At 39.8% G+C, this 13,292-nt stretch overlaps 2 protein-coding genes across 5 annotated transcripts; one reads left to right on the top strand and one right to left on the bottom strand.

The window, feature by feature from the left end:
* The first annotated feature begins 323 nt into the window (after window positions 1-323).
* On the top strand, window positions 324-2,436 carry LOC115588612 (uncharacterized). Of its 4 annotated transcripts, none has more exons than XM_030429306.1 (3): window positions 324-500; window positions 1,391-1,555; window positions 1,652-2,436. In XM_030429306.1, exons 1-3 carry the CDS (start codon window positions 365-367, stop codon window positions 2,308-2,310), a joined length of 960 nt encoding a protein of 319 aa, XP_030285166.1. In that variant the 5' UTR covers window positions 324-364; the 3' UTR covers window positions 2,311-2,436. The 4 variants fall into 4 exon arrangements, 3 of the variants coding, with proteins under 3 accessions (XP_030285166.1, XP_030285169.1, XP_030285167.1); XM_030429309.1 differs by lacking the exon at window positions 324-500 and adding an exon at window positions 835-905; XM_030429307.1 differs by lacking the exon at window positions 324-500 and adding an exon at window positions 1,078-1,232.
* Window positions 2,437-2,762: 326 nt separating this feature from the next.
* LOC115588119 (protein ALP1-like) lies at window positions 2,763-3,653 on the bottom strand. The gene has a single exon (XM_030428501.1). The coding sequence runs from the start codon at window positions 3,651-3,653 to the stop codon at window positions 2,763-2,765; it is 891 nt and encodes a 296-aa protein (XP_030284361.1).
* Between the last annotated feature and the right edge of the window lie 9,639 nt (window positions 3,654-13,292).

Genomic DNA, 13,292 nt, shown 5'->3' with positions numbered 1-13,292 from the left:
GTGTATATGCGAACTATAAAGCAGACCGTGCTAACAACGGCTAACCGTTAGCCTGGTAGTTTCAGCCGGTGTTTTTTTAATTTATGTTTTTTCAGTGACCTGTTTATACGGATAAGGGTTATAAATGGTAGCCTATGATGTAGTGAATGACCTCTGGATTATGGATGCACAAATTATTAATTTTCTGAATGTTTTTCTTAACCGACGGTTAAAATGGTAATCATTTACCGAGCCTTAACGGGCGTCTGTTAACCGAACCATTAAACTGTTGGTGACGGCTTGTGATAGGTGTAACCGGGTCAACCTGTGAGGTTAATGAAATATGTATATAATTACACAAAATCTGTTACTGCCTGACAAGAAAATGCCTCCAAATCCAGTGCAGACTGTGTGTGTAGCTTGGAGCTCCTCCTTTTTGATTTCTTCTTCTGTGGTCCCCACTATAAATGCTTCCTGCGCCCCCCACCTCTGCCCTTTTGTACAATTCTCCTGCGGGAGAGGTGGGTGACATTATTTCATTCAGGTGATAATCCTGAACCATCCTAATGTTTCTCTTTGTTTATGATATGTATTTCTGGTCTCAATGTTATTGTCATGTCTGTTCCTGTCTAATAATGTATACATGTTAACAGAGTTGCATTTCAAAATAGTAGTTTTAACAGTTGAAAATCGCTAGCTTGACTCTATGACAAACCAAACTAACTTCCTGGTTTGTCAATATCTTTATCTGCATTTTATTTGTATAGGAGCTCGAGTGGACAGTACGATTTACATGGAGGTTCTGCTTGTTGTCTATTTTGTCAGAATAAACGGAGATCGTCTCCAAAGAGGTCCCAGTGTCACAGCCTCATTCAAACCAACACAACGCAGAAGCACACCGGTCACATAGGCACAAGCCGTCATTGGTGATTGAGAGGATGATCGATGATGTTGTTGTTGTTTTGGCGTTAGAAAACACACACACACACACACACACACACACACACACACAGAGAGAGAGAGCTACAGTATCCACTGTGCCTTGTAGCAACAGCCTCAGATGGAGGTTAGTTTTTCACATAATTAACTATTTTTATACACAGTAGTGTACAACCAAACACCAGGCTAAAGAGAGAGAGGCACAGCTACTCTGACAGCTGAGCTCAGTCAGCTGTTGATTTACCAGTGAGCCAGCTTGAGAGGGAGCGCAGTGCGTCCCTGTTTTTTTTTTTTTTTCGGCACCATCCTTACAGGTGAATGACATGCAGACGTTCGTTTATCGTCTTAATCGTGTTCATCTCTACTATGGATATGACAAAAAAAAGTTTTGTTGCAAAATATTTTCCATGTAACAAATTTATGAGGGAAATGGCTGTGATGTAAACCTTTTTTTTTTTCTTTTTTTTCCCAGTCTATGTGGACAACAACGCCGATTTATTCGTGGACCCAGACAGGAGGACACCCTTTCCTGGACCTTTGTTCCAGAAAGCACACGATCTCACGATCTACTACACCAACATGGACTGCACCACTGTGGGGAACCTGGTGATGACTGAGGACAGTCACACAACAGCAGGTTAGATAACATAATAATAATAATAATAACAACAAAAACAAAAGTTATGTCTATGATACAATGTTTGACAGCCTATTACTCATATGTGTACTGTAGAGAGCTTCAAGGAGAATGCTGCCCCTCTCAGCCAATCACCATCTCCTGCCCTGCCTGGCAATGAAGGCTTCAGTAGGGAACAAACACTGTTCCTGATTGATTTGATGCGGCAACACCTAGCAGCAGAATCTGATGGCCTCCCAAAGAGTCTCAAAGAGCTGAACTCTCGGTTGAAATTGGCAAGATGCAATAAGAAGAACCTGTGGAAGGAGACGGCGGAGAAGCTCTGCATTCAATATTCAGAATTGTTTTGTCCTGACAAAGTGGCCAGGAAGTGGAATACCCTGATTGATGCCTACAAAATAATAAAGGACAACAACAAGTCAACAGGTAAATTTTTTGAAGAAATGGATGACCTTCTGGCAGGGCAGCATGACGTAGTCTTCCCTGTGGTTGGCACATCAGCGGGGCTCGATATCAGAAGACCAGAGGTGCTTGGGCCTTCGGCTGTCACGGCACCTCCAGCAGAGGCTGCTTCTTGTTCCAGCACCCACACAGCACCAACACACACACGGCCCCTCATTAGCGTCGGCGGGAGCAAGATGACGTCCTCCAGTTCCTCCAGGAAGCCAGTCAGAGGCGCCATGAGGAGGCACAGAGGTGCCACAAGGAGCTCCTGTCTCAGCTTCAGTCAGCCCAGCAAGGGTTTGAGGGCCTGATGTCTCGATTTTTAGACAAAATGTGATTCTGTGATTTTGTTAGCATTGCTGTTATTGTTAAAACTTTAGTTGTATAGTATACTCATAAGCATTTGCACTAAATTTTTATTGTTATTTATATTTTATTTGCACTACATGGTAATCTAAGTGTTTTTTTTCTTGAATCAAAAGGGAACATTTTGAATATTTTATTGAATTTGTAATGTATTGAATATTGTATTAAATGTATTTAATTGTATTAAATTTCTGCCTGGCATGTTGTTAATATCATTGCAGTAAATAATAGTAATAAATAATAATCATAATTAAAGGGAAGAGACAGTCAATTGTGTAAAACACTTATTTACTGGCAGGATAAAAAGTTTAAAACACATCTAAAAACACCTATTTACAATATTTACAACTTAAGGATGAGGATCATATCATGGCATGGCCTCATGACATTTGCAGTGTTACTCATTTTCATCTGCCTGTCTTGGGCATCCATTTGGGTGTTCCTGACAGATCTCTGAAGCACCAATGCACATGTTGTGTAGAAAACAAGCAGCCATTATGATCATGACCACTGCATCGATCCAGGTGTTCTGCAGATCATGTAGGCGCCTCCACTTACAGTTCATTCTTCCGAACGCTTGCTCTACGACCACCCTCCCACGGCTGATCCTGGAGTTCTGCAGCTCGTCGGCCTCAGTTAGAGCCCCGTTGTCACGCTTAGGCGTGATGACAAAAGGGAATGCCTGCGCGATGTATGCACTGTCTCCCAGCAAGCTGTTGTCACCCATCTTTTCCTGCCATGTGGTGTAGAAGTCAGAGGCCCTCAACATCCTGGCATCATGGACCTTCCCTGGTGGTCCAGCGAAAATGTCAATGAATCGCCCCCTCTCATCCACAATTCCCTGAAGGAGGACAGAATAAAAAGACTTCCGATTCATGTAGTTTCCTCCTCTTATTGGTGGTCTTTGCACCCTGATGTGGCATCCATCAATAGCACCAATGACACCACTGAGACCACAGAGGCAGTGGAAAGCAGCAGCAGATGCTGCTTTCTCACAGGTTTTTGGCCAGGATATAAAGGATGATCCTATTGTGCACATGATGTTGAGCGCTTGTAGGATGATCCTGTGTGCTGTGGACTGTGACACATCAAATTTATCAGACATCTCACGGAAGCTGTTTTGGTTGGCCATGTACCGCAGGAACATCAGCACCTTCTTTGTTGCAGGAACTGGTGGTAGACCTTTACTGTGTGGTTTTTGAATACCATTGTCCTGCAGCTTCATCATGACATATTCAAACTGGGGCTTGGTGACAGGGAGATGACGTGAAAAGGTGTGATCATCCATATTCAGCATCATCTCCCACTCTGTTCCAGTCTTCAATATAATTTCGCTGTGTAGGCTGCAGCACAGCCAATATTCTAGGTGAGAGACAAAACGTGTTTCATTAAAGACTATGACACATTTTACAGTCCTTATAGCATCACTGTATCATTTCTAAGTAATATGAGCAGCTTTTACTTCCTTTTATCAGTGGATAAAGATAACCATAACTGGTGATATCAACAAAAAAAATGTGATGAAACAGAAAGAGAGAGAGGGACTAACACACACACACACACACACACACAGAGAGAGAGAGAGGACATTTAAACTCTCTCACCTATCAAATAGCCTGCATATCCTATTTTACAGACAACTGCTGATATAACATTGAGAAAAATCGATTTAAATCAACATATAATTGATAAAATTGCAGTTGTTAAGAGCACTTGCCTGTTATTTACTGTTGACCGATCAAACGGCGATCGATACTTTTGTAAACAATGAAATACGTAGAAAGAAAAAAAAAGAAAAAAAAAGATACCTTCTGCGCCTTTGGGTTTCCTCTTCATCCACCATGTTTGCAGGTTGCAGAAGGACCGTATATTCGTCCAGAAGTTGTTTATATTCCGACAAGGCAAGCGCGACAATAACTTTCTTAGATGTAGCCATCTTGTTTCCTCTTCCGTTTTTGGCCGTTGGCTACTTTTTTCCGACTTTGTAACTGAAACGCTGATAACTCGGGTGTGACGTCATTCCCAGCTCCGACTTCCGAGGTAAATGGAATGCAGCATAAGGAACCAACTAAGGAACAAAGGAAGGAACTGAGGAATAAAGGAATAACTGAACCAATACAGGAACTAAGGAAGGAACAAAGGAACAAGGGAACAAAGCAAAGAACAAAGGAAGGAACTAAAGAACAAAGGAAGGAACAAAGGAAGGAACAAAGACACTAAGGAATCGGCTAAGGAACAAAGGAAGGCACAAAGGAACAAAGGAAGGAACAAAGTAAGAAAGAAAGACAGGAAGGAACAAAGGAACCAACTAAAGAACAAAGGAAGGCACAAAGAAACTACAGAACCAACTAAGGAACAAAGAAGGCACGAATGCACAAAGAAAGGAACTAAGGAACCAACTAATGTTCCTTAGATCCTTCCTTTGTTCCTTCATTAGCCCCTTTATTTGTTTCTTTATTCCTTTGTTCCTCAGTTCCTTCCTTTGTTCCTTAGTTGGTTCCTTAGTTCCTTAGTTTCTTTGTTCCTTCCTTTGTTCCTTAGTGGGTTCCTTTATTTGTTCCTTTATTCCTTTGTTCCCAAGTTCCTTCCTTTATTCCTTAGTTGGTTCCTTAGTTTCTTTCTTTGTTCCTTTGTTCCTTCCTTTGTTCTTTAGTTCCTTCCTTTGTTCTTTGCTTTGTTCCCTTGTTCCTTAGATCCTTCCTTTGTTCCTTCCTTAGCTCCTATATTTGTTCCTTTCTTCCTCAGTTCCTTCCTTTGTTCCTTAGTTGGTCCCATAGTTTCTTTGTTCCTTATTTGGTTCCTTATTTCCTTTTTTCCTATCTTTTAAAGATATGGTGGAGAAGAAGACTGTCATCCCGAGACATATGACAGCATCAGTTGTTTTCACAAATGCCCCAAACACTCCTTAGTTCCTTCATTCCTTCCTAGGATTGGTAGATTTCATTCTGTAAACCAAGTTTCAAGCTGCAAACACACACCTATTTGCCACAGCTGGCTTGGCTGAAACTGACTGATAACAGCCACCTTCAACAGTTTCACAACAATTTACCCAAAAGAATGTAGACAGGATTAAAATTAACCCTCCTCACAGAATGCCTTAACACTGGATCTACAATTTCTTCTTACTCACCAGCAGTGGTTTCACAGATTATGTTCCCAGGACAAAATGAACCTTTGTTCCTTTCTTTATTCTTTAGTTCCTTCCTTTGTTATTTGCTTTGCTCCCTTGTTCCTTAGAGCCTTCCTTTGTTCCTTCCTTAGCTCCTTTATTTGTTTGTTTATTCCTTTGTTCCTCAGTTCCTTTCTTTGTTCCGTAGTTGGTTCCTTAGTTTCTTTCTTTGTCCCTTTGTTCCTTCCTTTGTTCTTTAGTTCTTTCCTTTGTTCTTTCCTTTGTCCCCTTGTTCCTTAGATCCTTCCTTTGTTGCTTCCTTCTTAGTTCCTTCATTTGTTCCTTTATTCTTTTGTTCCTCAGTTCCTTCCTTTGTTCCTTAGTTCCTTTCTTTGTTCCTTTGTGCCTTCCTTTGTTCCTTAGTTGGTTCCTTACGTTCTTTGTTCCTTCCTTGTTCCTTAGTTTCTTTCATTGTTCCTTTGTTCCTTTCTTTGTTCTTTAGTTCCTTCCTTTGTTCTTTGCTTTGTTCCCTTTTTCCTTAGAGCCTTCCTTTGTTCCTTCCTTAGCTCTTTCATTTGTTCGTTTATTCGTTTATTCCTCAGTTCCTTCCGTTGTTCCTTAGTTTCTTCCTTTGCTCCTTTATTTGTTCCTTCATTCCTTTGTTTCCCAGTTCCTTCCTTTGTTCCTTAGTTTGTTCCTTAGTTTCTTTCTTTGTTCCTTTGTTCCTCCCTTAGTTCCTTCATTTGTTCCTTTATTCCTTTGTTGCTCATTTCCTTCCTTTGTTCCTTAGTTGGTTCCTTAGTATCTTTCTTTGTTCCTTTGTTCCTTCTTAGTTCCTTTATTTGTTAATTTATTCCTTTTTTCCTCAGTTCCTTCCTTCATTCCTTAGTTGGTTCCTTAGTTTGTTTCTTTGTTCCTTTTTCCTTCCTTAGTTCCTTTATTTGTTCCTTTATTCCTTTGTTCCTCAGTTCCTTAGTTTGTTTCTTAGTTCCCTTCTTTGTTCCTTTGTGCCTGCCTTTGTTCCTTAGTTGGTTCCTTACTTTCTCTGTTCCTTCCTTGTTCCTTAGTTGGTTCCTTAGTTTATTTCATTGTTTCTTTGTTCCTTCCTTTGTACTTTAGTTCCTTCATTTGTTCTTTGCTTTGTTCCCTTGTTCCTTAGAGCCTTTCTTTGTTCCTTCCTTAGCTCTTTCATTTGTTCCTTTATTCCTTTGTTCCTCAGTTCCTTCCTTTGTTCCTTAGTTGGTTCCTTAGTTTCTTTCTCTGTTCCTTTGTTCCTTCGTTTGTTATTTAGTTCTGTCCTTTGTTCTTTGCTTTGTTACCTTGTTCCTTAGATAGTACCTTTGTTTCTTCCTTAGTTCCTTTCTTTGTTCCTTTGTGCCTGCCTTTGTTTCTTAGTTTGTTTCTTAGTTTCTTTGTTCCTTCCTTGTTCGTTAGTTGGTTCCTTAGTTCTTCCTTTGCTCCTTTATTTGTTCCTTTATTCCTTTGTTCCTCAGTTCCTTCCTTTGTTCCTTAGTTGCTTCCTTAGTTCCTTTCTTTCTTCCTTTGTGCCTTCCTTTGTTCCTTAGTTGGTTCCTTAGTTCCTTCCTTGACTGTCAGAAGACTGTCATCCCGAGACATATGACAGTATCAGTTGCTTTCACAGATGCCCCAAAACATCACATTTATCTTTGATTGGCAAAGGCCCTAGTGTTACAATTCCCCAGAAAACAATATCTGAAGGACAGGGGTCGCAGGATAGGAAACTAACAAACCACTGCACAAATCACAAAAGGTTAATAGCATACTGGGAATAAAACCAACTGCCACCCACTAATTCTATCAAATTAAGAGATGAACAAAAGCCGACTGACCGGAGCCGACTGACCGGGAGTGAGAGATGCTTTGCTGAAGCTGCAGCGCGAAACACAAGTTACAGATCTTTTATGTTATTATGAGAAGTGTACAAATTTTTTCGGTTCACTCTGAGACTGTCGCGGGACAAATTAGACCATGGCGGGCCGCCACAGTCTAAGTAATTAATGGGAAACACTGTGTAATACAAAAAAAATCCCTTTATGCCTGAGATGAGCCAATAAAGTTTGTTATAGTTTAATGCCTATTATTGATGAATATGTTATAGAAAATTGTCAAATAAAATGTTAATTTTTTGAAAAATTCAGAAGCCCAAATGTCCTCCAATACTGGAATGACCCATATAGTCTCCCAGCTGACTGACTGCAACCAGTTGAGGGAGAACATCACAGGTGCACCCAATAGCTTATTATTACCTGTGACCTAGATCTTGAGATTTCCTTGGACAGCAGGACCATGGGCAATCGCTGATCAGTAAAAATTATGACTCTTGTGCATCAAAGAATGTGAGCAAATGTAGCAGCACGAAGGAGTGTTTGATGGGTTTCAGCTGTGTGGCTGTTTCCAGCCAATCACTGTGGGGGAGCACCTTATAAAGGCAGGCATAGGGCACCTGGTTGTCCTCTTGCCTGACGGAGCCTGGGTCACGTCACTTCCTGGTAGGGGTGGGTACTGCAAATTCTGGTATCGATCTGATACCAAGTAAATACAGGGCCAGTATTGCAGATACCGATACCAATACTGATACTTTTTACTTGAAAATTTCTGATCAATTAATGATTTTATACTTTTGCCTTTAATTAGTTGACCATGGTTAAAATAACGATAAAACACAGGACAAAGATTTTAGCCAAATAAGAAAATTAAATTTAACATAATTAAATCTATAACCTATCTGCATGTAGCCTAAATAGGAATACTAATGTTCCTTCAACAGATACACAAAAGGGTTATTATATTCTTGAGGTAGGCTATATGTAAGGGATAATGCCTGACGAGGTGTCCATAAACAGGAGTTAATGGACGACGCGGAGGCCTCTGCGAAGTCCATTAACTCCTGTTTATAGACAACTTGAAGGGCATTATCCCGCTTATACCATGGTCACTTGCCAAAGAAAAGAAATTCGGACCATTAATTTACATTTTCATGCGTTTTACAATCAAAATATAAAGTTTTTCACAAGTCATAACTTAGTTTCCCTGGTAACGCCTGAGGGTTTGAGTAATACCTGGAACAATCGGAACGGAGACGTTGTTCACTCCTCCAGTAAATAGGACGGATCATAGATACGACTTGGCAACGGGAGATATTCTAGTCCGCTCAGCAATGAGCCAGAAAGCTAATGCTATGCTAGCAAGATTCAAAGTCAATAACATTGCATACGGTTGACAAACAGTAAATATAATTTGACAGTATGCTAGCTAACACGATTAGCTAACTAACCAGTCATGTCATTGTCCCCAAATCAATAGCAATCAGGAACAAATGATCGGCCGTGTGTAACGTTACTGTGGCCACAGCCTGAAGCAGAGAGTTGAACAGCGAACGGGATGTGAGATTATTCGCGTATCAGTAAATTTAGAGGGGAAGTGAACTTTCTGCAGCTTGTGTGTTACAGTCGCCACCCTGTGGTGTTCAGAGGATAAGACACTGAAGGACTGACGGACTGCACTCAGTGTGGGAAAAAAAAAATTCAGATTTGATATGCCAACTAGCGCATTGATTTACAGCGGTGAACAGTCAATTTGACTGGAACTACTTAGTAGGTGTCCATATATCAGGGGTTAATGGACACCCTGCAGCCAATCAGAATCGAGTATTCCCCCAGACCATGGTATAAATCTAAATACAAGTATATATTTTTGTGTTACAGTTGCAGTGAACCTGAGTGAGTGGAGTGAGAGAGGTGAAGAGGAGCGCAGCGCTTAAGGACTTGCGCTCACACAAACTCTGTGAAGAAATACGTGTGATCTGCTGAATTTATAGAAGAGAAACTACAACAAAAATATCGATCTCATCACGCTAGTATCGATTCAATACCAATACTCACCTTGGTATCGATACTATTGATATTTGGATCGATCTGCCCACACTTACTTCCTGGCGCCCTTCACTTCCGCCTTCGTCCAGGCTTTGTTTTAGCGTTGCCGTAGCCTAATCGTTGCTCGGCAATGCCATATTGAACTGTGTACTGTCAACCCTGTCACTGGTTGTTTTGTGTTCGTGTGTTTGTGCGTGCGTATGCACAAGAGAGCACAGTGGGAGAGTTTATTCCATTCTTTTTGTGATTAGTAGTTTATGTTTATTTCTTTTCTTTTGTAACAATTGATTTTACTGCAACCTGTAATTCTGATTTGTTAGCTTTATGGTTATTTTGGTCTTTGCAGGTTGCAGGTGAATTTCATTTGATGTAAATCTTAATTATATTTGATTTGATATGATATTGTGTTAATTCTTAGATGTGATAAATTAAGTCTTGATTTCTTGTGTTTGTGATAGGGCTGAAACGATTCATCGAGTTACTCGATTAACTCGATTATAAAAATTCCTCGAGGCAAAAACTCTGCCTCGAAGCCTCGCTAAATTCCTATGACGCGCACTATACGCGCGGGGATCTGATTGTTCCACACGGACCGTTGTTCAGGAAGCACACCAGCGCGTCATACATTTTGAATTTAACTGGCTGGCACAATTTAGCTCTGTATTTGTAGTGATGTCGTGATGCGGTTTGACTAGATATGATGTTTATCTTTGATGTTTTTAACCTCTTCAACCCGAGCTGCGCATGTTGCATTATACATGCGAGCATGCTAACCATGTAGCAACATATTAAGGCAGCGCACCACCTTAACGGGAAGAAGCTCAGCTAAACGCTCATGATAATCATTTTCACCTAATCGAAACTCAATTCCGACACCAAGCAACTAAAGGAGCACGTAGAAAAAACACGCTAATGGCGCATGTCCGAAAAATCGGTGTTAGAGATTACGCTACTTCATGCTAATGCTACATACAGCATGATATATGAAAGCAGGGACTCTACAAATTTCAATGGTACATGTCTCATCACTCTGCGCCCAAAACTCACTGAAACAGCCGCCGAAGAAGAGCAAAAATAACATCACTTTATACAGACATGATCATGAATTACGTGCTACATTGGCTGTTTTGTGATTATAAACTCTGTTTGAGTGCATTACACCGCCTCCACCGGCTAATCCAATGTGTCTGTGTCACTTTGAAATGTTTCCTGACAGTTCAGGATAAGTTTTGGTTCCAGGAGGTCTCGTATAATGTGGAGTAGGTAGGACCCTAGTCTTCCCACACAGTGTATTTGCCTCCTTGTGATTGGCGGATTAGTGTGATTATCATGGATTTGGGGATTGAAGACTGAAAAAGTCTTATTTATAATTTATTTATAATTTATTTATTTTATTTATTTATAATTGTTTTATTTACATTTATTTTTTATAAATTGTACACATCGTGTACCTGTTTGCCTTGATATTTTATATTCATTCTTTGTTCTCAGGTGGGTAATTTGCAGAAGGTGCAATCCTTTTTTTGTAATGTTGTATGAAGAAAAACAAAACCAGTAAGTTGATTTAACTGTATTGTTGTTTAATTATTGGCACTGGCACTTAATAAATGGGCTTAGTTTTGGAGCCAAATGTTGGAGTTGGAATGAATACCTCTGTTTTTTTGAGAAATGCTTGATCATTTTACAGCCACATCATTTTCGTTATGCATTATTTGTTTTCGTTGTTTAAAAACGCAAAAAAAAAAAAATATCCGATTACTCGATTAATCGATCGATAAAGTGCTGGATTAATCGATTGCAAAAAGAATCGATAGCTGCAGCCCTAGTTTGTGATTAGTTGTATTTAATTTTGTTTGTGTTCTCACCTGCTGTCCTCTGATTTCCCCTGTTCAGGTGCTGAGCCTAGGGTGGTGGATTGGTGTCCTGGTGGCGGTGTCCCTCTTGTGTTTTGCACTTTCAGGTTGATTTTGCTTCACTTTTATTTACTTCACGTGTGGTGTTCCTGGGATCCCCTTTGTTTTGGACCCATCTCCCCCCACGAAGTCTCAGCCCTGATTGGTTCCCCTTTTTGTCCCAGTGAGTGACTTCTTAATACGTTTTTAAGACTGAAAACTGAACTGAAATCAATAAATGTTTTGTACCCAGCTATGCTGTCTCTGCCTCATTGTAAAATGGACCTGAGTGCTTTATTTAGTTTACAAGTTGTCCTTTAAAAGATAAAAAGGTCCCTGGGTGAAACCCCCAGGGTGGCGTTGTTGGGCAAAAAATGTATTCTTAACTGAGTGCTGCCCAGAGCACGCACCTCGTGCCGCCACACAAAGGATGAAGTAGTGATATAACAGAGCCACAAAGTGTTACTTTAACGTGGGAGACCACTGTTCACTTTGTCTTGTGTTTTGTGACTGGTTTCTTTTAATCATGACTATGCTCTGCTATGTCAGCTTTCCTGATATCTGGAGAGGTTCTTGAATGAGTGAACATCTCCAACACACCTGTTTCTCTGTCCTTTCTTATCCAGTCGTAAGTCTAAGCTAACCGATGCGATCCTCTGCACCTAAGCCACACAACCACAAACCTCCCTTATGTCGCAACACTCAGAGACTGATGGCTCAGAGTGTGTAGATCTGTCTTTGACAGTTATATTATGGTACATCATTATGTATACACATGCATGTTTTTTGAGATACAGGTAGATAACACTCCCTGACATGTGAGCTGTTTTCATTTACTGTATAGACCAGTTCAATTCAGACATATGAGCAAACATGAATAAAATACTACATTTCATACTATTTAGGTGTTACCCTGCTGTTTTCACTCAGCATTTGAAGGGAACGCAGCACAGAGTGTCAGTAGGACTATAGTGTTTGAACAGTGCATTCCACGGTCAGGCTTTAGAATAACATTCCCTTCATGCACAGCTACTGGTACAGATAACTTTAAGTGCCCCGTCAGCTAATGATGCAAGCTTATAGATTCTCACACACAGAGAAGACACATACAGTCTATACATGAGTTCACTATATTCACTGAAACAATTGCAGAATCCATTCTGCGTATGCAGTGTAAAGTATAGGTCAGAACATGCACACACACCGCAATACAAATCATCACACACAGGGTTTAGATGCTTTAATTATTCACTCAGTTTGATCCTGAGTATTAGCAGAAGTGAAAAGACATAGTCATCTTATGACTTACATGATACATGATCGAGAGTTATGTTTCATTATGTTTGTGTCCCAGTTTGAATGAAAATAAACTTTTGAGGCTTGACAGTAATGTTTTAATATTAAATAACTCTATTAAAACTATGTAATTCTGATGAGAATCACATTTGGAAATCAGATTGCAGAAAAAGAAACAACTGCAGGAAACATACTTAAAAAACCCACACAAAATAAAATACAGCAAATGACTGTAAATCAGACTGTATGCAAAATTAATCAGTTTTATAAGAAAAGCAAATGTCTGAAGAACTTGTTTTTTAAAGAAACAACAATCGCAGGCAGAATTTTAGACTTCTGAATGGTAATATTGTTAATAAACTGCGAAATGTATAAAAACAAGAATTTGTATAATTTGATGAGCATAGAGAGGTGAAGTCATGCCCCTTCTGGTGGACCCCCATTGGACCTTACTAAAAAAAAAGTACAGTAGTTAATGGCAAGGCATGTTTGTCAATTCAAAAGATCATTTTTAAACTCCAGAAAGTTTGAGAGTAGGGACTGTAATTAGGAAGTACGACACAATAAACATTATTATTATTATTATTATTATTTGTATTATTATTATTATTATATCATTATCACAATTATATTATTATCAATATTTTCTCTTCTTTCTTGTTACCTTCTTACCATCTAAATCTGCTCTAACCCAGAGTTGCTGCATGATGAATCATGATCTTGAATTTGAGTCACTA

Source organism: Sparus aurata, chromosome 9, assembly GCF_900880675.1.
Source record: "Sparus aurata chromosome 9, fSpaAur1.1, whole genome shotgun sequence".
NCBI lineage: Eukaryota > Metazoa > Chordata > Actinopteri > Spariformes > Sparidae > Sparus > Sparus aurata.
Note: the sequence above shows the minus strand (reverse complement) of the source record. Positions and strands in the feature narration are given on the sequence as shown.

Coding starts and splice junctions, on each gene's coding strand:
- LOC115588612 (XM_030429306.1), top strand. CDS start 365: ATGCCTCCAAATCCAGTGCAGACTGTGTGTGTAGCTTGGAGCTCCTCC. Junction 501..1,390: donor ACAATTCTCCTGCGGGAGAG/GTGGGTGACATT, acceptor TTTTTTTCCCAG/TCTATGTGGACAACAACGCC. Junction 1,556..1,651: donor GGACAGTCACACAACAGCAG/GTTAGATAACAT, acceptor TGTGTACTGTAG/AGAGCTTCAAGGAGAATGCT.
- LOC115588119 (XM_030428501.1), bottom strand. CDS start 3,653: ATGGATGATCACACCTTTTCACGTCATCTCCCTGTCACCAAGCCCCAG.